General features: G+C 50.5%; 1 protein-coding gene across 1 annotated transcript in view; it reads right to left on the reverse strand.

The window, feature by feature from the left end:
- Slc1a7 (solute carrier family 1 member 7) overlaps positions 1-23,103 on the reverse strand; it is a 45,333-nt gene extending 22,230 nt beyond the window's left edge. Inside the window, exons 1-2 of the mRNA XM_087905010.1 lie at positions 22,821-23,103; positions 13,424-13,503 (exon numbers count right to left, since the gene is read on the reverse strand). Coding sequence (XP_087761136.1) covers positions 13,424-13,503; positions 22,821-22,985 — 245 coding nt within the window. The 5' untranslated portion in view covers positions 22,986-23,103. The remainder of the gene's footprint in view (positions 1-13,423; positions 13,504-22,820) is intronic.
- Between the last annotated feature and the right edge of the window lie 2,034 nt (positions 23,104-25,137).

Here is a 25,137-nt window from a genome sequence, read left to right on the forward strand (position 1 = left end):
GCAGGTACTGTGTCTTGACAGTTTCTGCCTAGGGAGACAGAGGACAGGACAAAAGACTCTCAGGATTGAAGGTTCCAAGATAAGCTGTGAATCCCCTGAAGCCACCAAAATGGGCAGAGGCAACATTTTGGATGTCAAGATAAAAAGATGTTTGTGTCTGGCTGTGCTGGGCAGCCACCGTCAGGGACAGACCTCTCCCAGGAAAGACTCCCCTAGTGAGTGGTGAAGAGGAAAGGAGATTCAGCTTCAGGGAGCCCAGAGCATCTCGGGGAAACAGACCTCTCTCTGACTTACAACCCAGACTTATAGCTCGAAGGATTGTGGCTAGGGGAAGGGGCCCAGTGAGGTGGTACCAACTTGGACACCTAGCTGTGGGAGGCAAATGAAGTCGAAGCTTGAGGGCACTGTGGCCCAACCCCAGAGAGCATTATCTGAAAAGACCGGATGAGAGCCAAAAGAGTAGGCAGCTCCCCAGGATGGCAGTGACCACAAGACTGTCAGGAGAGCGCCAGGAGAACTCAGACCCTGGGTGAGAGTGAAGGTACTCCTTAAACAAGTGGGCACCGGAATGGGGTGGAAATGTCTACCGTTTGGTATTTGGGGTTCCTCCTGCTGGTGAGTTCCTTTAGAACTGAGAGTTTAGAACAGTGGTTCTCAACCTCCCTGATGCTGACCCTTCTTTAATCCAGTTCCTCATGCTGCGGTGACCCCAACCATAAAATTATTTTTATTGCTACTTCGTAAGTATAATTTTGCTACTGTTATGAATCATAATATAAATATCGGATATGAAAGCTATCTGATATACGACCCCTGTGAGAGAGGTTTTTTGGCCCAAAGGGGTTGTGATCCCAGGTTGAGAACCTCTGCTTTGGAACTTGGGAGAGTGTTAAGCCTCATGGACGTTCATGCATGTGTAGCTGAATAAAGAGAGCAGCAGACTGTGGAGGGGGAGGGGCTGCTGGCGTTTTTTTGTTTTTGTTTTCTGGTTTTTTTTCCCCCTATTTCTCCATGTTCTCTCTTATGTCCAGAACAAGTACGTCTTGTGTGGTTGAAGGCACAGCCCCAGGCTTTCTGCCTGACAGCCATGGAAGCTACAGTGTGTCAGGAGCTTTTCAGCTCCCCAAAGACTTGACTGTCTGCCTCATTCCAAGGCTCAACAGTCTTGTAAGTCAGCGGCACCCTGAGGAGTCCCCAGGTCGGACCTGTTTGTCATTTAGATTTGCTAATAGTTAGCTTTTCTTTTTTTTTTTTAATTTTGAGAGACTGGCCTTAAACTCCGCAATCCTTTCTCAACGTTCCAAGTGCTAGAATTATAGGCCTGTGCCCCTTAGCCCCTTAGTTAATTTAGAAAAGTTCAGAGAGGCAAAGTCGGCCCAGGCCACATAGTAAAGCTCTTATCTGAAATGAAAAAAAAAAATTAAAAGGAACTATGGAGTCTATTTAATAATACTTTAACTCAGGATATCCAACCCACTGCCACGCATAATCCTTGTGAAATTTTTCTGCTGCTCAGGCTTTACATTTTAATTAAAATTAGTGGATGAATTAAATTAGTGGATGAATCCGTATTGATGCACTAGCTGCATTTCAGGTGCTTGCTAGGCTGGGGGCTGTCATATTGGGCAGTCTGGGGCAGCTGCACATAAGGACAATGGAGCTCAGGCTGGAGAGAGGCCAGGCTACTCAAGAAGTAAGTTCCAGAATCAAGACTGGAATAGGGGTTCCTGGCCCCTCTCTCCAATGTTTCTTGGTAATAGGTCAGGCCCTGGTCTAAGGCCCAGTTAGGGAAGATAACGACGGTCATGTGAACCAGCCCATGTGATCCTGTCTCAGCTCAGCTCTCAGAGTTCTTACTTGTTCATAGTTATAGCCTATAGATTTGTGGTAGTGAGCCTACCGACTAAGGAAGTAACCAAACAGAATCTTGATGACCAGCTGTTGGGATGCTAGAGCAAGGCTTACAGATAGAGTAGTAGATTTCACAGCGATGACCTCAGCTATTCCTCCTGACTTAGGGTGGGGACAATAGCTGTGTTGTCTGTCCCAGTCCAGGCTTCGCTGGTTGCTCTGAGGAGTACCTAAGGTCAGGAAAAGGCCCCCAGGAGGGTGGGAGCCCAGAGGCCCACATCTCCCTCTCAGGCCATCTGGTTCACTCCTGAGTGCCCCGGGATTGGGGATCAAGAGATTGAAGTGATTACAAACATTAGCTTATCGAGATGGTAGGGAGCTGGCCTGACTCCCAGCCCGGTTCAATCTGCAGGAGTGGGGGAAGGGAGGCCTTGACCGCCAGGCTTCTGAGGAAGAGGAGGGCCACCTAAGCACCTCACCTGGCTTCCACATCAGCGTCTAGGTTGGCACTGTGAACCCCAGTGCCGACCAGATAACTGAGCAAGTAACACTATGGTGGGCGGGACTGGAGGAAATTGCTCGCTCACTTCACCCATGCTCCTCACGGTAGAGTGCCTGACCTTAGGCAGTGAGTGTCCTGCCCATCGAAGAGAAGGACATTTGGGGCTAGCCTTCCTGTCTCCTCGCCTGCTCCAGCCACCTCCTCTCCACCACTCCCTGCTTCATCTCCACTGTAACAAGGTCATCCCAGACATCATGTCCTCTGAAGCGCTTCCTCGACAGTGGCCGCCGCAGCCATCTTCTCTATGAAGTACCCAGTGCCTCTCAGTTTGTTGAAGGTTCCCTAAGACCAGACCCTGAGTCTAGCACAGGGTGGCAGTGGAGGAGCAAAAAATGAGGGAAACAGACTAGGTCTATAATCTTTGCACGTGGGGTCAAGGCAGGAGGACAGAGAGTTTGATACCAGCATAAACTATTTAACAAGCACCAGACTTTCTGGATTCCTCCTAGCGTAGGCCTCAGTCTGGCTTGCTTCTAGGTCCACAGAGCCCAGGGCCTGGCTAGACCCAAGAGTCAGTTTGCTGACGTGAGATGTTAAATGTGGGGATGCTCTGGACCAGACAGTAAGGATGGCTTGGGGTTCTGATGACTTTGAGTGTCCCATGCAGATTCCCTGAGAACTGATCTGCGGAGCTAACTCTGGTCCCCTAGCCAGGCTGAAGCGAGTTCCCCGTACTGTGTGTTTTGGACATAGAAGCACTTGGCACTAAAGCTGCAGGGACCAGAGAGGGTGTCGGCAACCATATGGAGTTGAACAGTTGCAGACAGCAGACAGGGTCTTTGGGGCTCTGCTTTCAGCCCTCTCCTTTCTAGTCATTTTTATCAATGGCTTGGCCAAGGCCGCCGACAGCATGTGAGTCAGATTTGCAGACAACAAGTTGGAAGGAACAGCTGACGTGTTGGATGAAGGACCCCAGCAAGCTAGAATCACGGGCCAAATCTGACACTATGAAACCCAACGCAGACATGTCCTGGGCTGCATTTGGCTCGGAGCACCGGACAGCGGGAGCACTGAAGTGGCTGGGAATTGAGCTGAGCTGCCATAGTGGCACAGGGAAGGGGATGTTGGCAGTTTGCTTGCTGGTACCCTGATGAGTACCTGGGACTTGGGGCCATTAGCCTGAGGGATCGAGGCTGTCCTGACCTGTCCTGAGGTTGAGTCCCGTTGGGAAAGGGACAGGGTGGGTGCTGTGTCCCTCAGACAGCAACTGGAGTTGACAGGCAGTAAAAGAGACAAACGCTCTAGTGGGAGCAACCGGGGTTCTGGGGCAAGAACCCCAGAGCCTGGAGGCCAGCAGACTGGGATACTGGGGCTGATAGGGACTTATATTAGGTCCTTAACTCAATGTGTGTAGCAACTTCCATCAGAGCTGCCCCACCCTGCAGTGAACCTCTCTGGGACACTGCAAGCAACTTCCTGAAATCACACAGTGGGTGCTCAGGTGTCCAGCACAACATCCAGGCACAGCTCCTGCTACCTGCAGACCTGAGGAACAGGAATGAACCTGAGTCCCTGAGCTGAGTCCTGGACTCTGACCTTAGCTGACTTCTCAGACTAGGCAGCCTTCCCTGCGGGCGAGGAGGTATGTGTGTGTGAAGGGGTGCAGGCATGAGTGAGGGGGTCTCCCACCAGTCTTCCTGATCACTCCCCCAGCAGATGACAGGCACAGTCTGACAGCAAGTGCCACGTTAGCGCCTGGTTCCACTTCCCAGATGGCTCTGCCACACCCCTTCTCCCCCTGACAGCTCCATCTAGGACTCGAGGCAGGATGCCTTGATGCCAGTTCACTAAAATATGGGCCATCTGGTCCCAGCACCCCCCTCCAAAGTGCAGAGACTCCGGGGCAGCAGCCACACGGACTGGTTTGTCCTTTAGGAAGTACGTTTCCCAGAGCCAGGATGAAATCTACCTTCAGAGGAGAGGATCACCTTTGGACACAGCTGCTTTATGCAGCCACAGAGACCAGACTCTCTGATTCCCAGGTGGGCTCCCATAGAGCTGTCTCTCTTACGCGGCACAGAAGGCCAAGCGTAGGAGGGCACAATCTCCACCATGAGTAGTGACTTCTTAGATACACCTGCCAGGTGGACCAGAATCAGGCTGTGTCTGCAAGGACCACTCCCGAGAGAACGGAAGGCCCTGTGCACTCGGAAGCATGTCTCTTAACATTCCTCATGGTGTCTGTCCCCAGACTCAGGTTGGGCCTGTCTGAAAGAGGCTCTGCTGGGCACAGAGAATTTCTGCTGGAGGATGACAGGAACTCTTTTGAGATCACCTACCTCCCCAGCCCTGTATATGTGTTACCACACCAACCAGGGTGGGCACTTGCTCTGAGTACTTGGGGTCTCGGAAATGAAGGAGGGCTTGTGGTCCTCAAGGACCTTGTTTAGTAGGCAGTAAGACCCGCAGCGTAACGGCACAGATCTCTGGGTCACCACTGTAACCGAGAGAGATCAAAAGCAGTTGGGATCCCACTAGGGAGCTGGATCCACCTTCCCGGAGGCGGCTGCCCAAGAGATCCTGGGAAGGTGAGCAGGAAGTGAAAGTAGAAACTGCAAGATGGATGAAGTCTTTCTGAATCTCTAGGCTGAAGGTCTGCCCTACCACAGACCCTAGCTGGGCTGTTTCCTCTTTTGAGCGGCAAGAAGCTCAGCTAACAAGACAAGAGGGCCAAGAAAGGCTCCCAACTTCCCCTGAAGGAACAGCAGGGCCCTTCACAGAAAGGCTAACTTGACTTCAGGGCTGAGTCCAGAAGTTCAGGCCATACCAACTTTGACACTTGGAGGCTGTGGCCACCTCAGGCCTGCAGTCTGTTCCACAGAGCCCAGGGAAACTGCTCTGCATTCTGGCTCCCAAACCAGACTTCAAGACTGCTTGGCCCAGGCCCATCTCCAAGGAGTCAGAACGTGGGTGTGAGGAGTAGCCTGCCAAATTAGAGCGCCTCAGCCAGGGGGAGAACGGGCGGGGAGACTCCTGACCAAACATGATTTCCTGATTCTGAGAAATATCCGTTGAAAATTCTTACAAGAAACAGGGAGAGAAACGATCCATACGTGGGCATACAAATGCACCCACGCTCACTACAGACCCACACGAAGCTCCCACACAAACACACACACATGACTTCTCTCGGAGGCAGAACTGACAAAACACTCTGCCATGCTCAGGCTCGGTGAATCACAAACACATGGCTTCGGCTTCCTTGAATGATGCCTAGTCTGAGAAACTGGAGGAGGGGAGAGGAAAATTTTGAAAAAAAAAAAGAAAGAAAGAAAGAAAGAAAGAAAGAAAGAAAGAAAGAAAGAAAGAAAGAGAAAAGAAACAAGGGAAGAACTGGAGGCTCTGGCTGGATCCAGATGCTGAGCTAAACCACCCCGTTTTTGTGCTGCTCTTGTCTGTGGACGTGTGAGAGCAAGGCACAGTTAACATCAGCCTCAGTAGAGCCACAATGGGCCACGTACACACACCCATCTGCCTTGGAAGTTTGCACATTTGCTGTGTCTATTTTATGGCAGAGGCTGGGAATGCTGGAAACAACTTAACTTCAGGTAACTCTAGAGCCCCAGGTGCAGAAATGTCCCAGTGTGTGTCTCGGAGAACCGCAGGCACCGGTGATGGGAAAGGGGCCAGCTGCACCCCCAGTGGGAGAGCGGAAGAGCCCAAGGCATGGGCACAGAGTGGAAACTCCTAGGACGTTTTGTTGAATGAAAACCAAAACAAGCAGCTTGGAGGCAGATTTGTTTTCGTGGAAGAAACAGGAAGGTGTTCTCCAAGAACTTAAAGGAACAGAAAGCTGTGGGTTTTTTTTTTTTCTTTTTCTGTTGGTCTGTGAATTCTAAAGGAAGAGGATATTACAGCAACAAGCATTCTTGTTGGGAGAAAGTGGGAAAAGATGGCTTCTGGGTCCCAGGGGCGTACGTGAAAGGAACCAGGGACGGGTAGAACTGCAGAGGAGAGCTGAGAACGGCAAACTGCTTGGCGCCCACCTACGTACCATCCTTGGGTGAGAACCCGACATAAGGATTGTGCTGTAGCAGATTCTGCTCACCAGACACCATTGTCATGTGATGCAGAAATTTTCAACTTTGTTTGAGGTGCCAACACTCAGTAATAGAGATGGGCTTTGTTGGGGGGCGGGGTCCCCTTGTTGCCAGTTTCACTTGGGGAAAAATCTCCCCAGTGGCAGATGTGGGGAAAGGGCAGCAAGAAAGGGTTTGCTGCCCAGGGGAAGGGGGACCCTTCGTGGCTAATGGAAGAGCTATAGACTTGTAGAAAGGTGCACCAATTTACAATAGAGGCTCAAGGACCCTCTGTAAGGAAAGACTAAAGCTCTGAACCCCGTTCCTTGTCACTGAAGTTAGTGGCAGTGTACACCAGGGAGCCTACAATGTCAGCTGGCAGCAAAGGCTCTCGGGAGAACCAGGGAAGGGAAAGGAGACTAAGGCTCAACCCTAGGGTGCTAATCTTAGGACAGGCTGAGAACAATGAAGGATGATTGCTCAGGGGTGACTTATGGAAGAGGTGACAGTATCTCTGTGGCTGGAGCAGGGACATATGTCTTCTGTACTTGATGGGTCCTGCAATTCATGGAGACACTATGCAGAAAGACCCAGAGCCTCAGTGCTAATGGCTGGCCAGCCACGCAAGCCCTCTGAGGTACCCGGAGCTTTTACTGAGTGACATCAGCTGTCCTTGGCCTCTGGAGTGGAGGAGGCCTCAAGAGCAAGACTGTGGGTTTCAGCCTGAACTGAGTTTCTCAGTCAGTAAATAAGGCGCAAACCAACCCTGACTAAACTTGCCTCGGTTGTTAACGAGGTCTAGCTCTGCTGAGGGTTTCTCGGCAAGGCTCCAGTCTTGCTTTTTCATTGGATGAGCGTCAGATATGGCAGTCAGCATGCGCGTGGACATCACCAAGAATAACCCCTCTCTAGGCCTCAGGGGCGCCAGGAGGGCAGAGCTGCTGGGGCTTGGAGGGACTCGGGAAAGTGGAGATTGCTGGGAGCAGAGGGAGGTCCCCTTGGAGGGCCACTTCAGTCGGGGGGGGGGGCTGGAAGAGCACAGCACTTCGAAGGGGGAGCTCCTGCCTGCGGGGAACACAGAATTGAATCTACTCCAGATAAACACATGCAAGATAGGCCTCTAGCAGAGACCAGTGGCACCTCAGACACAGAACACAGAAAGCCTGGAGTCACTTTGGTTGTACAATTAAATATCCAAATTGTCCCACCAGCAAACATATTAACCACAAGGTGATCGTGACACACAGGGAAACACTCTGACCAGAGATCATGACTCTGCCCCCACCCCCCGTCTTGTGTTCACATCTACAGAGAATATATTGAATATATTGGCACCTAGGTGTTTGGTCACCTCTTGCCAGTGTCAGTGGAGTGACCTGAGCAACCCTGGACCATGCCAGGCTTCTGAACCAATGACCCGAGGGCCATACTGTGGATCTGGTGAATTTGCTAGGAGGAGGAAGGACAAACATTTAAACAACAATAACAAAGCAAGACACCTGGAATCCCAGCATGTGGGAGACAGAGTCAGGAAGATAAAAAGTTTGAGGCTAGCGTGGAATTTATGCAACTTGACTCCAAAATAATCATTAATAACAATATAAATAGAAGACAACTCTTAACTTCCCTCAGGACTCAGTTCTAATGCTGGCCATGAAACTTGTTCTCATCTCGGCCCCCCACTACTTCCCCACGCCTCTTTACTAATGGTGGGCATTATTATTATTAGGTACCTACTATGTCCCAGAGCCTAACTGAGCCATGAGAGCCACGTATTGCTCTGTGTCTATGGCAAAGCTGCTGTACTACTTCAGAGGAAATTTCTGGAAGAGCAGAATCTTAACAGCCTCACCCAATCCAGCCTCCCTGCAGGGACAGCATGAGAGGAGGTGACTTTGAAACACAAAGACCACGACTCAGCTGCACTAGAAGATAAAGAAGGAAGCTGGAGGAGAAGAGGAAAACTGTAGATACTCCTGAAGGTGACCTCCTAGGGCCCTGGCCCTGTGCCATCGGCCCTTTCGCCTGAGTGTGACCTGTTTCTGACAAGCGTGACAAAAGTGATGGGATGTAACACCCATGACCATATAACATATAACACACATGAGCATGGGGTATAACATTCATGACCATCATATAACATGCATGATCATGGGATATAACACTCATGACCATATAATATATAAGACGTATGGGCATGAGGTGTGACATTCATGACCATATAACATGCATGAGCATGGGATGTAACACTCATGACCATATAACGTATACCATGTATGGGCATATCATGTGTGACTTTGCCTTAGAGGACGAGAGTGAGGTCTTCTTGCCAGTCTTGAGAAAGCTGAACCCAAGTTGTGAACCATCTGTGAAGAGCGCAGGAAGCCAGGGGTTGCAGGTGGCTGAGGACAGAGGGCAGCCATCAAGAAACTGACCCTTGGGTTGTTTGTGCCTCAATTGGAGAGTGCCAACCTAGCATGTCCGAAGCTCTGGGTTTAATCCCCAGAGCTTGATGAGGTGGCAAAGGCCAATAATCTCAATGCATAGGAAGTGGAAGCAAAAGGCTCAGAAGTTCAAAGTCACCCTGGGTCATGTATTAAATTTGAGGTCAGTTTGAACTAGAGAAGACCATGTCTCAAAGCAATAATAACACACACACACACACACACACCACAAACAAGCAAACAAAAACAATAGACGCTGGGCCCTCTGGCCAATAGCTGCAGGGAATCAACTTTTCTACCCATAGCTTGAGGGAGCTTGGAAGTGGATTTTTCCACAGGAGAGCACCCAGATGAGAAGAGGCCCAGCTGACCCTACACTGGGACCGTGTGAGACACAGAGATCAGGGACCCAGTCAGGCTTGGACTTTGGAAATAACAGACAAAAGAGGCTAAAGACTCCAGTGTGTGCTCCCCGCTTCCAGAGACATTGATCCATTCGCAACCTTCCGTTCCCCAGGGGTGGGACGCTGTGGAGGTTGCTGGATTGTAGGATCGTGAGAGCAGAGGGAAACAAGAAGCAATAGCCCTGAGAATTCATGAAGCATGAAGAAGTGTGGCTCAGGGCGCCATGATTGAATCATGGTGAGACCCGAGAGACATGGGTGTGCCACTTGGGAGGTTCAGACCTGTATGGACGGCTGTGTCAGTGTCTCTGTCAAAGAGAACTTCTCAGGGGAGGTGCCGTGTGTGTTGGTGGTGCTATGACCCCTGACAGCAGAAATGGAGGTAGAGGCTTTGTGAAATACCGAGGCTTCGGAGACTCTTTAATAAGTTAGAGATAAATATGCAATGCCCATCATGCGCAGGGCTGTGCCTGATCTTACACCTTCTCCCAGCAGCCCCGTGAACAGGTGATTGTCCCATCTTGCAGATGCTGCTCAGGCTCCCACACCCACCTAGGGCCAGTGAGATGGCTCAGGGACTAACGGTGGTTGACATCAAGACTGGCGACCTGAGTTTTATCCCTGGAACGTACATGCTGGAAGGAGGGGACTCCCACAAGCTGTCCTGTGACCTCCACACATACTCAGTGGCACATGCTTCCCCTCCCCTCCAATAAATAACACATCTAGGAAGGGATCCCAAAGGTCCTGCTTCTTCCTGGGATCCTCTGCAGGATCCCAGCTTCACCCACCTCTCCCTCACTTTGATTCCCACGGCCACAGAGAGCTAAGGGCAGGCTGCATTCACCCGGGCTAGGTGGGAGGAGATTCTAAACGAGGAGGTCCAGGAGTTAAAGGATACTGATTGTGGAAGAACGGCTGTGATGGACGCCAACCAAGCCCCACAGGCCTCACCCTACCCTCACTGACCCTCCCTGCTCTATCCCCTCCCCGTGAGACCCTCCAAAGCAGTCTTCAATGTCATTGTCATGCCTCTCTCCAGTCTCTTGGGTCAAGAGTACCAGATAGAAGTCAGTGTGAAAGACAGGAGAAACATGCCCAGTCCAGTCCTCCCAGGGCCTTGCGTACAACCCTTTAATGGAAAAGCACTACCCAGGAATCCCTCCCGGCTGGGATAAGTGGCCATTCCAGGGAGGAATGCTTCCTTACATGTTCTCACCCCGGGGCTTTACAAAGGCACCCAGATCCCAGAACGAGGCATGTCAGATGCAATTGCGAATTCATTTACCTGGTGGTCTGACACATTCAGGGTCACAAATGTGACAGGTGGAAGACACGGGCCATCACCCATCGCTATCAACAAATAAGGAGCCAGGAGGATGTCAGGCAGGAGCAGGAGTGTGAATGTGGGTGAGACTTTAAATAAAGAGAGGGTCTGGGGCAGTGTAAGTGAAGGTGGGGAGACCCAGGAACGTGTGGCATGCCTAGCAAGACTAGGTGGTCAGCATGGTTCCAGGCCCTGACATCTCACTGGAGCTGGCTGTGCCCTCCGCTTCCCTAAGGCAGATGCTACAGAAAGCCACTGGCTCTTGGGACGCAGCCAGGAGCTCCGGGATGGAGGTGCAGCAGCCCCCAAGCCAGGCTCTTCAGCTACCCAGCTGAGGGCTGGACCGCAAGACAATTGGGTTTTAAAGAAAACATCGGAACACTCCTGAGGCTTCGAAAGCTCACACTGCCTCGAGTCCCTTGTCAGTTCTGGTGGAGTTTAGTCCAGGCTAAGCCTGGCATCTGACTCACTGTGCCTGCAACCACCCGATTGGTGCCCACACCTGAGTGGTGCGCAGGGCAGGAATGCCAGCTCAGGCTGATGGCTCAGGAGACAGTGGTAAATGGAACACAGACGACAGTCTTGTGTAAGAATTTAAAGAGGGCTGGCTCAGGACTAATAGACTTGGGAAATCAGAAATACATCATACTGGACTTGGGATGTGGCTCAGTGGTAACAACTTATTTACCATTTGTGAGACCCTGGCTTTGAGCTCTAGACCAGGAAAAAAAATCAAAAAAGCGATATGTCATTTTCCCCCACAAAGGTTTAATTCTCTGTTGGTAGGAAATGTTAGAGTGTGTCCATTTCTCGGTGGCACGCTTGCTCTGTACCAGTTCTAACTATCTAATAAACAAAGGAAACACGAACACATTGGCTTTTCTCAAGTTAAGACAGCATTCCAGTTCCAGACAGGAGGAGGGTTCTGGTCTAGTGGAGAGAGTAAGGAGCTGGAGGGCTGGACAGACAGACACCTGTCACCGGGAGCACAGACTGGGGAAGGGTGGCTTTCCCCAGGCCGTACGGTGGGGGGCAGGACTATGCATAAGGCCACAGACTTCCAAATAGGATTCTCTTGACCAAGTGACAAGGGCAGGGTGGGAAAACCAACATGACTACAGGGGCTGCTGTGTGTGGCATCTATGTCCTGACTAACACAGTAGTTAGTCAACAAGGACAACAAGGCAACAAGGAGAGTAGAGGCACAGCAAAGGGACACAAAGCCACCCAGAAGGAAGCCTGTCTCATTCCCTAGCTGCTGGGGAACTGTGTTTCCCTGGCCAGTTGTACCTAAAGTCTGCAAGCAACTTGAGTTCAGAAACTAAGTTTTGGGTCTGCAGTACCCATCAGGGCTGGGCACCCAGCAGGCATGCGCAGGAGTGCCGTTGGTAAAGCCGCTGACTCATTAGACAAGCATTCTAAGATTGCAGTCCTTGGGAAGAGAAATGGACAAGCCAACAAGTGAACACACAGAGAATAACAAGGAACAGTAAGTGTCCTGGAGGAGGGCAGAGCGGAATCCATCTAGCAAGGGTGGTGGGGAGGGTTGGTTGGAGGGCGTCTGTGCTTTAGAGAGACAAAGGAGGACACCGGGCAGAAGGAACAGCGTGTGTAGAGGCCCCAAGCTAGGCAAGGGTCTGGTCTGATCAGGGACCAAAGGCTCACAGGACTGGCAATGGTGAGACATGAGTCTGAGGCTACCTCAGACTGTTCTGACCACTGGGTGGGGGGAGAGATGGCTGTGTGGGGACAAGCAGGGGGCCTATGGGTTCAGATGAGGAAGACAGAGCTCGGTGCCTGTATTCGAGGTTCTATGGGGAGATAGTCAGCTCAAGCTGTCGACAGTCTGGTGTTGGGCAAGGAAAGAGCCATTGTTCCACGCAGCTGCAGTGGCCATTTACTGACAGCAGAGAGTGGGGGGACGCTCAGTGCTCAGTAAAATCTCTAGTTGGTGACCCTAACTTCAGATTCTGCGCATCATCCATGGCAGAGACATCAAGGAGTTGGCTAACAGCCTGTGGGATTCATAGGAGAGTCGGGGTGCTCTGTTCTCAGGGGTGCTGAGATTTAGGTGGTTACAGGTTTTTATTTGATGTGTCCCTCCAAGCTCATGTATTGAATGTTTAATCCCAGTGCAGCACTGTTTGGGGGTGGGGATCTTTGGGAAAGAGGTCATGGGCTCTGAGTTCACTGACTGATGGGTCCTTAACTTACTGGGGTGTTGGGACAGGTCACTGGTGCTGTGCTCTTGGTGACACTGGGACACCAGATCCTCCCCTACTCTCCCTCTGCGGTTCAGGTGCCACAGGCTAAGCAGCTCTTATTCACACATGCTCCGTACCATGATGCTCTGCTTACCTCGGGCCCAGTGACCATGAACCAAAACCTCTGAAATGGTGAGGGAAAACCCCTTCCTTCCTCAAGTCGATTTTCTTGGGAGTTTTGCCACAGTGATGACAAAAGCTTGCATAAAAGGATGTGGCAATACTTGGTGTGGGTTGAGGAGCCAGGGAAGGCTTCTGAAGGGAGAAGCTGCCGACTGGGGGTCTGACTGGAAGCATTGTCTCTACCTCAGAAGAACAGGCCAGCGCCCTGTGTCCTCCCTCTCTCCTCTCCCCTTCTCTACCAGTCAGCACCCTGTTCCCTCACCTTCCCCTTCCTCTCTCACCTGGAGACCACCAGTCAGCGCCTGTGCCCCTCCCTCCCCCTCTCACCTGGGGACCACCAGTCAGCTCCCTGTGCCCCTCCCTCCCCCTCTCACCTGGGGACCACCAGTCAGCTCCCTGTGCCCTGCCTCTCCCCCTCCCCCCTCTCACCTGGAGACCACCAGAGGCAGGATCAGCATCTTCAGCATCCTCATCAACAGTTCTCCGGGGAACTGGAGGTAACTAATCTCCTGGAAACACAGTAAGATCTGAGTCAGAGCAGACAGTACTGACTCCAAACTGCTTGCTTTCTCGCCATCTTCAATGCATTGTCTGTCCTGTCTGCACATTCCTGTCTGGCACCTGAACACCAGGGACCAGTGAGAAGAAACTGGTTTGGAGCCAAACAGCCTGGATCCTGGTAAGCTCCCCCTTCATAACCAACCTGGTGGTTTTAGCCCTCTGGGTTTCTTTATCTCCAATAGGAGGATAATAATTACTTCATGGAGTCATTGGGAGGCTCAACTGAAGAGACTGTGTGGGCACTTAGCATCTCTCCTGAGCACTTAGCACCTTGCATGAGCACCATGGGGTGCAACTTTCCCCATTAGCACCATTTTACCCACCCGTCCATGGTGTAAATTTGGCTCCATCCGCCAGAGAGTAAGTGGCAGGGGGGCAGGGCATGCTGTCTCTGCAACCCACACTAGGTCAAGCATCACTCTGAGGTCCCCAAAATGGATGAAGCCAGGATCCTACCCCAGAAAAGGTCCCAGTCTAGTTAAGGAGGAGATTGACCAATAAACCACGCCCTTCTCATAAGTCAGTAAGATTCTTTCTGCTAGCTTACCCCTGAGAAGTACCGACTGGAGACAGAGGTCCCACTCTATGTAAAGGACCCTCATTGGGCCATTCATAGCCACCATCTCCCAGTGCCTATAGCTTGTAACCACCCTAGTAGAAATGAAGACATTCTAAAAAGACACGTGTGTCCCTCCCTTTGGCTATCATACCTTCAGGACACTATACCCTAAGGAATGGCAATTTCCCCAAGAGTCTCATGTTGGGAGAAAAAGGCTGAAATCTAGCGCCAGCCAGAAAAAGAACTTGTCTCCCTGGAGAGATTTCATACAATTCTGATCACTTGTCAGACAACCTTGAGGAAGAAAAGGAGCCAAGACAACGATGGGTTGATGATAGTGGGAACACAGCCAGGACCCCTTAGCCCTGGGTACATCTGGTCATCTAGTTAATCTTAAACCTTCAAGCCAGGACTGTGAAGATGGTGCCAGAGGCCTCTGGCCTCTCTGATCCTCTTCCCAATGTGGTCTCATGGATTAAACCTTTGTTTTCTGCCTTTGGCCATCACTTATTCCTTTAATTGATCTATTGAGGTTGAGGCTGAGCCTAGCTCAGTAGAGCTGCCAGGGCCTGGGCTTAACCCCTACCAACCCTGGCCACAGCTGCTTCCCACTGGCAGTTCACAGGAGAGGAACCCAACTGAAAGGCTAACGTGAACAGTTGAGCGTGCCTTCCAGATGATAGCGGGATTCTGTCCTTTGCTTGTTCTACAACGCAACCTGTGGATTGTCTGAAATTCTAACAGAACTGGAATACTGTTTCCACAGCTTGACTTCAGGTCTTCTGTTTCTGAACATCCTTGGCTGGGATTCTTATTGCAGAGAGGGAGGATGTGGGTGGCAGAGGCTGAAGGATCTCAGACACCTTCCAAGTTACATTTTGGCGCCTGACACTTCCTCAAAAACTGGTGCCAAGTCAGAGTGGTGGCCAACATACCTTTAATCCCAGATTTGAGAGCATAGTCAGGCAGATCTCTATGAGTTCCAGGTCAGACTGGTCTATATAGTAAGTTCCAGGCCAGCTAGGACTTCATAGTGAGACCTTGTCTCAGTGCAAAAAGCAAATAAAAACAAAGCCAGACATAATGGCTCGTTAGTAGTCTGATACCTTGAAAAGCCCCAAGGCATAGGACTGTGGTGCTAGATAGATCCCATCTAACCCACCCACATCCCAGACAGGAAGCTGACCGGGCAGAGGAGGTGATGTCCTAGTGACATGCAAGGGAGAGAGCTGGGTTTCCTAGGTCCACTATGCTACCACTTCCAATGTGCCAGAAAAATCCCACAAAAATATACTCATTATGTATCATGTCTGTGTCTTTGTGTGTATGTAGTACTGGAGATTAAACCTGGGCTCTTGCATAGCTGTTTCCTCTATTTTTTTCGCATTATGTTTGTGTGCATGTGTGTGCTTGCATGTGTGTGTGTGTGTGTGTGTGTGTGTGTGTGTGTGTGTGTATGTATGATGGCATGTATGTGGTAGTCAGTCAGAGGATCACTTGAAGTCACTTCTCTCCTTCCACAATGGGCTCTGGGAATAAAATTCACATGGTCAGGTTAACACTTTTACCTGCCCAGCCAACTCACAGGCCCAACGTTAACAATATCTTTATTATCAAATGCTGTTCACTGCTGAGTCAAGGGACATCCTTGCAACCACGCCCTGCTACTTATACAGCTTACGTTTTGTCCCTGAAACTAATAATTGACTGTTTTTTATTTGCTTTGTTTTCTTTGAGCTTCTCACTAATTTCTTCCAAATGTTTTTATCTATGAAAACATCAAAGCAAGCATTCCCTACAACAGGAGCCGATCCGCTCCCTTTGATCTCATCTGGACTTCCTGTTCCGGGGTGTGTGTGTGTGTGTGTGTGTGTGTGGTGTGGTGTGTGGTTGGGGGAGAGTCTCACGACCCAGCCACTCTTGTGGCCTCTTGGCTTTCCTTATGGGATCTATCCCGCATAGAAGCCAGTGTTTCTGTCCTTATTTTGGTAGCACCATCTCTTTTGACAGCTTCCTCCGAAATGATGCAGAGAGCAACTTCCGAGTCCTTCAGTTAAATTGCCTTGGTTTTACCCTTCCCTCTAACAACAATCTGGTTGTATTTGAGATTTTTACTGGAAAACAATGTCCTTTTCTGGTTTTGAATTTATTTTATTAGTAGTGTGTGTGCACGTTGTGCGTGCGCATGTGTCGTGCATGTGTGGGCACACAGGACAGAGGACAGCTTTGTAGAGCTGGTTCTCTCCCTGCACCTTTATGTGGGTCCCAGGGGTCAAACGGGTTCCCAGGTGGATGCAGCAAGCACTCTACCTGCTGAACTGTTGGGCTGACCTTCTTCTTCCTCTGAAGGGATGCTTTTCCAGAAACTACCAGTCAGTTCCTACTACCTATAGGAGCCTTGCCTTGGTTCTCCTTAAATGTTCATGCTATAACATGTAAAGCTTGACTTAGGATCAGAGTGTGGTGCTAGCCACTTGTTAGCCATAGAGGCCAGGCAGTCGTGGAACACACCTTTAATCCCAGCACTAGGGAGGCAGAGGCAGACAGAGCTCTGTTAGTTCAAGGCCACCGTGAGCTACACTAGACTGTTCCAGTCTCAAAGAGAAAGAGTCAGGCAGTGGTGGCTCACACCTTTAATCCCAGTACTTGGGAGTCACACACCTTTAATCCGAACATTAGGGAGGTGTAGACAGGAAAGGATATGGCTGGGTGGAGAGAGGAAAATAAGCCAGGAGGAGGCAGGAGCTCAAGACATTCAGTCCAAGGACTTGTAGAGACAGGATACTCTATTTGGTCTGAGGACTTCACAGAGGTAAGAATTAGTGGCTGGCTGCTCTGCTTCTCCGATCTTTCACCCAATATCTGACTCTGGGTTTTTATTATTAAGACCAATTAGGATTCACGCTACTCTTGGGGTTCTCATCTATTTTTCTCCATTTTCCTGTAACTTCACAGCCATGTGTCACTGTAGGGGAAGATCTTTCTGTCTTTCTCGTTCTGTACTGTCACTCCGGGAAGCTTTCTCATCTTTGCTGCAAATTTTCTCTCCATTTTTGTTGGACATTCTTCTTTTTCATATTTTGTCATTTGGTTTAATTTGTCAGATGTCTATACCTCCTTCCCAGATGCTGATATTTTGATATTGATTTTTGTTTTTTTAAAATTTCAAATACTCTTTTTTATTCTTGATTGATCCCTCTTTTTAGCACCTGTGTTGTTGACACAAGCCAGGGTCATCTAGGAAGGAAAACCTCAGTTGAGAATGAAGGGCCTTAAGAGGCCAGAGTCTGGCACACATGGGAGCAGCAGGCCTTGCCATTCTCTCCCCCTCACCCCGTCCCTCTGCCTTGCTACAAACTATTAGATTGCATTCCTGAAGTTAGCCCCGAAGGTCTATTGAAGGTCTATTCCAGTACTTGGCCACTTCCTCCTCCTGAGGCTGACTACCAAGGTCCAGCTATCAAAGTATTAAAGTCCAGCAATCAAAATGCCACCCCCCCCGCTGGCCATCCTAATCAACATGCCCAATCAAAATTAAACACCTCATGCTAACATGGAGGTTCCCCCTTATAAACTGCCATTTTTCCCATGTGCCACATCTGTCTCCTCTCTATCCAGAAGCAGTCCTTTGTCCCACTCTGGGGCAAATAAATCTCCTTTGTGCTGAGAACTTGATCTTGATATGTCCTGTGGTGACTTGGGTCCTTTCAGAGATTAGTCAAGTCTATGAGGGATTTTCTTGATGAATGATTGGTACGGGAGGGCAGAAGGCCCAGCCCTGGGCAGGTGTGGGTGGTGCGACCCCTGGGCAGGGGTCCTGGGCTGTATAAGGAAGCTGACTGAGCAGGCCGGTGAGCTGCGCTCCTCCATGGCCTCTGCTTCAGTTTCTGTCTCCAGCTCCTGCCCTGAGCTCCTAGCCTGGCTGCCCTGAGCTCCCAGCCTGGCTGCCCTGAGCTCCTAGCCTGGCTGCCCTTCGCGGCGGACTACAGCTGTGAACTGAAATAAACCTTTGCCTCCGCAGGTTGCTCTCGGCTGTGGTGTTTATCACCGCAATAGAAACCAAACAAAGACAGCGTCCAGTCTGCTGTGGCTATTGTTTGATGTGTGTGCTGCTAGGACTGTAACCTGTGGAACACTTATCACACGGTAATACTATGCTATACCACAACCCCTACATCCCAGTCTTTAAAAATTGCATTTGTTCATTTACTTGTGTGTACACATGTGCTACATACAGCATGCATGTGGAGGTCAAGACAGCTTTCAGGAGCTGGTTTTTTCCTTCCTTTGCATGGGTTCTGGGGATTGAACTCAAGCTCCTACCCCTGCTGAGCCATCTTGACAGCCCCCATTCTGTTTATGATAACTATGCTAGCTCTCATGTCTCCAAAGATCTTAAGAAATGAATTTTCTGAGAAAGGGCCTCACTCTAGCTCTGGCTGGCCTGGAACTTGATATACAGACGAGGCTGGACTTGAACTCAGAGATTTGCCAGTCTCTGCTTCCCAAGTACTGGGGCAAAAGGTGTGCGCCACCATGCCCAGCCCTAAGAAAGGATTTTAAGACTCTCCAGAGACCCTTTTTTCTCGTCATTTGTCTCAGGTTTGGACATGTGCAGCTCTCCCCACATTTCTGCTCACAGCTAAGTGTGGAGTGGGAAGCTTCTGGGCTTGCCACTGAGGGTCCCTCAGGGCATAGCAATGGGTGTAACCTTCAGAGAGAGGGGATGAGAGCCTCTTTTCTCCAAGAATTCATGGGTCTTTTGTGAGGCGCCAACCAGAAGCCTGTGCCTAAGCCTGGCTTCCAGCTGTTCCAGAGTTCTACTGGAGAGGCTGCACCTGGGATGCCGGTGCCTACTGCACCTGGGATGCCGGTGCCTACTGCACCTGGGATGCCGGTGCCTACTGCACCTGGGATGCCAGTGTCTGTTGCTTCAAGCATGGACCTCCCCACTGCTCCTTTCTAACCTCACATAGGTGGGCCTGATGTTCCCGAGGCAAGCGTCTCTGGGCACTGGGCAGGCCAGAGTTAGACACAGTAGAGAGAAGAGCCCTCTGACCATGTGGCTTGGAAGAGCTCTGGTGCTTAAGGGCCTGCTCTCAACTCTTGGCTTCATCCCTGCTCTGCCTTCCATATCAGAGCCCTTTGGAGTCCCGTGAGAGAAGCTACTCAGTCTCTGCTCCTGTGAGCTAGCATGCCAGCCTCTTGGGCTCTAACAGAAGGGGCTATCCAGCTCCACCCACTTCCCATGCTGTCTAACCAGAGTCTTCTTTCTCCATGACTCTATGTTCTCTTTGGTTTGGATAGTTTATGTCCTTGAAAATATCCCACCAGGGCTGACAAGATGGCTCAGTGGGTAAAGGGGCTTGCTGCCAAGCCGACAGTCCTTTAAGTTCGATTCCTGGAGGTGAGAACTGACTCCCACAAGTTGTCCTCTGACTTCCACATGTGCACTGTGTGTGTGTGTGTATGTGTGTGTGTGTGTGTATGTGTGCACATGCATGCATGCATGAGGTTGCAAATGCTTCCCTATGCACACACACATACAACAAAAATAAATGCAATTATTTTTAAAATTTCATCAAACTTATAGGAAGGAAAGGAAATGGATATAATTATAAACCCTCACGCTGTAAGTGGAAGTCTCAAAATGTCTCCACTTTTTTAATGAATTATTTGCACCCAAAAGTAAACTCACAATAATTTTGTGAGTTCCATTTCACAAATAGAACATTCTACCATTTTCCAAATTTTTTATGATTTCTGCCTCTTGCATAAGTTCAAACAGTTGGAAGGGTTTGCTGTCTTAGTCACAGGCAGAGACCAAACAGAAAAAAACCCTGGCTTTCACAGGACAGGGCTCGAGAGAAGCCACTTGCTGCCAAATAACTGTTCTCCATCCATGCCTCCTTCAGTGTCTGGCAGGTTAGTCCAGACCTGAACGCATCTGCACGCCCAAGCAGATGGGGCAGTTCTGACGCAGTAGGCCCTAGAGGATTCGGCTTTTACTAGCCAGCGGTCCAATTTGTTTTCCCAGAATAATCTTCCTGCAGGACATAGATCATTGCTGCTTCAGAACCTGAGTACAGACTGAAGAGTGCCGGGGCCATGGGAGAGTGCTGGGGCCATGGGCAGGAGAGTTTATTTCACCCCGCAGGTGGAAAAGATCCAGTCACTCACGGGGAAGGCACCAAAGCACGTGTGAGGCAGCTGCTCATGGTGCAGGGTCAGGAAGCAGGTAGGGTGCTGGTGTTCAGTTTGCCTTCTCCTTTTATTTAACCTGCGCCCCCCACCTGTGGGATGGTGTCGCCCACATTCAAGGTGTCTTCTCTCTTCAGTTAAATGTTTCTGCTGACAGCCTCTGATGCTTCCCCAGACTTGTGTTACCATGGTGATTTTAAATCAGAGTGGTCAAGATTAGCTAACTGTCACAGACAGACTTTGCCAGGGAGACAAAAGAGGGGACGAATTGGCACTCAATGCCTACTGTCTGCTAGACATTGCAAGACATAGACTGTCTGCTAGGCACTGTGGATATTCACTCCTTTAACATTTTTGGAAGATACTGATGCTCCCTTTGCCCCACAGATGAGGACAGTGAGGCCAAAGAGGAGAGAGGACCTAGTCCAGCCACCATAGATGGAATCCACTCCCTTTATTCCATTTCTTAATCCATTTGTCTCCTTGAACACAAGATTTAGCTTCATTCCACTTCCTGGTGCCCCCTTTTCTCAAGACCAGACTGACCTCGAACTCATAAAGATCCGCCTGCCTCTGCCTCCCGAGTGCTGGTATTAAAAGGCATGCACTACCACTGCCTGGCCATTTTATATTTTTATTTGTTCAACTTGCTCCTTTTCATTAAAAATCTTCATTAGAGTTACCACTCACAGCCACACAACAGAGTCTGTACTAGACTGTTTTGAGATTTCCTCTGCCAATGGAATGAATCTACTGCTTTCCTAACCCAAAGTAACAAAGTCAAATTCCTCCAAATAAAAACAGGATTGGGCCTATCCCAACAATACCCCTGTCCCTGGTGCCAACGGCTGTCTTAGTTAGGGTTTCTATTGCTATGAAGAGACACCATGACCACAGCAACTCTTATAAGGAAGACATTTAATTGGGGCTGGTTTACAGTTCAGAGGGTCAATTTTCATCCTGGTGGGGAGCATGGCAGCATGCAGGCAGACAGAGTGCTGGCTACATTTTGATCAGAAGGCAACCGGAAGTGGTCTGAAGCACTGGATGTGGCTTGGGCATATATGAAACCTCAAAGTCCACCCCTACAGTGACACACTTCCCCCAACAAGACTACACCTACTCCATCAAAGCCTCACCTCCTGATAGTGCCGCTCCTTATGAGCTTATGGGGGGCAATTACATTCAAACCACAGCATGAACCCCGTGGCCCCCATAAGATTGTAACAACCTGTGTTTCTAGAGTCAGTGCTTCTTCCTAATAGCTTCAGGTGGTAAGCAGGGTTGCTTGGATACCAGGGTGGGGCATCATCCCTTTAATGGAAGATGTGAGTCTGAGTCTGAAGCCTGGCTCCAAGCTTCAGAGATGGTGTGAGGTATCAGGAGGATGAAGGATCCATGGGGTCTGGGATCCTCGGGAGCCCACTGACAGACGTGCCTGAAGACTGACCCTCAGAGCCCTCCTCAGTGAGCCTCTATGGAGCAGTCATAACCAAAATCTCACTAGGTGGGTCTAGACAGAACCCCTCACCCTCGAGCCCCTCAAGAGCAGATCTGATCCCTCTTTCCCTCTTCTCGGTATCTGATCCTGTGTCTGCACTGGGCAAGGGCCTCACTCCTAATGTGTCCCCTTAGTCGTTTCTGTGCCCAGGCTGTGAACCGTGAACCCCAGCTGTCCTGTGTGGTGCTCGGGCTTGTCTCTCCGGCAGGAGGTCTGCACGCCTGTCTCCACGGTCCTGAGCTGTGTCTTCCATGTTGGAACAGGCATCTGTAGTGTCTTATATAACATCACAGTGCCGTCCTCAGTCCACAGAAAGATCTTCCCCAGATGATGCGTTTGCACAGTCTCCCGCTTCCTATCAGCCATCCTCCTGAAGTCTCCCCTGCAGGAGCACCGTTCCCACACCTTCCCCTTTCAGCCCAAGTCACTTGTCGCTCTCTGCCCTTGCAGCCGCTCCCGTCTGGCCCGCTATCACCCCGTTCCGCTCAGCCCAGGGATGTAGAACTGTTCCTTCTCTCTTCTCTCCATGGCTCTGCACAGTTGTCTGAAGCCCGTGTCTGGTGACGGGAACCATCCAGCTCTTGGTCCCTAACTCCAGCCCCTTGCTCTCACTGTATGTTCCAACCCCCTCCAAAGGCTTGCTGCCTTGCTCCTGTTTCACGCACCCTTGAGCCTTATCCACTGATCCCTGCTGTAGGAAACCCATCCTGGATTCCTGGTCGTGGAGAACCTATAGGGAGTGTTCTCTGAAAACCACCCCCCCCCCCCCCCCCGGTCTCTCCACCCTTACTCTCAATCCCGTGCTTGCTCTGTGGTATGTCTTTGCCCCCGGCCACCTTACTGGGCTGGCTTTGTTGCCATTTTGCCAGCCATTTTACTGACTTCTCACACTAGTGGGTCTTTCTCACGCCCATGATATAAATGGAACCACTGGGGCCCAGAGAGGCAACCTAGCTCACCTCCTGTAACGACACTGGGAACCCCACACACCCTGGGGGCCTGACCTGTGGCGAGAGGCGCTGGGTCCTGAGGAAGAAGCCGAGGAGGCAGCCCACGATGACAGACAGCACAGACAGGATGAGGAGCCCGTTGCGTCTACACACCGCCCGTCCTCGAGCCAGGACAGCGCCCAGCGCCATGCTCAGCCCCGCTGGTTGGCACCATTCCATGCGCTGTAGGATGTGGCCCAGGTCTGGGCTGGAGGCACAAGCCTCTCCACTCACGGATGAACAGAGTCCTAAGCACCTGTCACCAGCCTTGCAGCCATGGTCCGGGCAGCCACCCAGAGGGAAGCCACAATCCTATTACTAGCTGCATCATTAGGAGCCGGCAGCAGATTAGGGCCTGAGAAATTAGAGCAGGCCACGTGGTCTGTGTGTCCAGTCCTCAATGCCAAATACGCCTCTTGAAGAGGGCAGGGGGCCAGACACCATGAGAGGAAGCAGAGGTGCATCAGCCCACCTCATTCCAGAAAGATGTGGAAACACAGTGGTGAGGTGCCAGTCACTGCCAACCTCGGTAAGTGATGGAAGTGTTGGATGGGCATCTGGCGGCTGTCCCAGGAACACCTTGTTGTATGAGCATGGTGCTGCTAATGCTGGTCCCCAGAAGCACGGAGTGCCATGGATGTCACTTTGCCAGTGCGCATTCAGAGGCATCTGGGAAAGGAGGGAACGCTGTGTGCCAGGCTTGCCCCAGGATGCTACTGCCAGTCATGGGGACTCAACCCTACCACCTTGTCACTGGATTCCAGTCTCCAGGTCATTGAGAGAGGGACTGAGACTCCGAGAGCCTGAATCTCTTGGCACAGTCGCTGAGCCAGTGGCACTCGGCGGAATGGAGTCAGGCGGCACTGTGAGGAATTCAGACTTGAGTTCAGTTGCCCTGTCCAGCCTGCTGTTAACAGGAAATGAATACTTTATCTTTCGGGATGCTTCAAGCCCGGGACACCATCCCACACCTCTCAGGGACTATTATCTACTTATTTGTTTTTAAATTATTTTTATTTATTTTTATACGGATACATAATGTATCTTGATCAAATCTCAATAAAAAAAACAAATAAAAAGGAGGACATGAAGCACCTGGGTATGGTGGAGGTGAAGGTTTATTGTAAAGATGAGGGAGAGAACAGCCAGAGGCATCTGGAAGAGCCCAGAGTGACTATGGACACGTGAGGAGGAGGGGGAGGGAGAGCAAGAGAGGAGCCACCTGCCAAGAGGGGAAGCCCTGGCCGAGGGTCTGGTCAAGAGACTGGTGTGGCCAAAATGGCTGAGTTATACAGGAGCCAGAGGAGTTGGGGGAAGGGGTAGCCCAGTTTCTGGGCTGGAGAGTTCAGGGTAGGGAGTGGCAGCCAGTCAGGAGGACCCTGTCAGGTAGGACTAGAGGGATGCTGGGACAACCTGGTGGCCAGAGTCTGCTTTGATATGTTAATAGGCGTCACAGCCATTTGCCCAAATCTGTTTGTTTGTTTGGTTGGTTTTGTTTGGTTTTTCGAGACAGGATTTCTCTGTAGCTTTGGATTCTGTCCTGAAACTTGCTCTGTAGACCAGGCTGGCCTCAAACTCACAAAGATCCGCCTGTCTCTGCTTCCTGATATGCTGGGATTAAAGGCATGTGCCACCACTGCCTGGCAAAATTTCCAGCCACCTGAACCGTCTGCGACCTGATAACGCCCACCCACAACAGCAACTCCTCCTGGACCCTCCCCAGCACACCCCCTCCCACCTCAATGTCCTTTTCTTTAAATAACCCGGAGGACAGCTGGTGCTTCCTGCGTGAGCGTGGAAAGCCTGCCAGCTGCCGTACTCCAAGAGGGAAAAAAATCCCCTTTGTTGTGTGAAGCTTTATTCTTTTGGCTTTTTGAGAGCCCCACCACCCAGCTCTCAAATCAATCACACACAGAGGCCTATTCTTAGTTATGAATGCCCAACTTTAGCTTGGCTTGTTTCTTGCCAACTTTTCTTAAATTATCCTGACTACCTTTTGCTTCTGGGCTTTTGATTCTCTCTATTTCTGTATACCCTTTTAAAATTCTTTCTCCGTACTTGCTGTGTAACTGGGTGGTTGAGTCCTGATGTCCTCCTCTCCTTGTTCTCTTGCTCCTCCTCTTCCTCATTTCTCCTTCTATTTATCCTCTCTGCCTGCCGGCCCCACCTATCCTTGCTCCTGCCCTGCTATTGGCCGTTCAACTCTTTATTAGACCATCAGGTGTTTTAGACAGGCAAATAATCACAACTTCACAGAATTTTTTAAAAATGCAGCATAAACAAAAGAAACACACCTTAAAATAATATTCCCCAAGACCCCTTTCCTCAGCAG

Source organism: Myodes glareolus, chromosome 3 (assembly GCF_982192425.1).
Source record: "Myodes glareolus chromosome 3, mMyoGla1.1, whole genome shotgun sequence".
NCBI lineage: Eukaryota > Metazoa > Chordata > Mammalia > Rodentia > Cricetidae > Myodes > Myodes glareolus.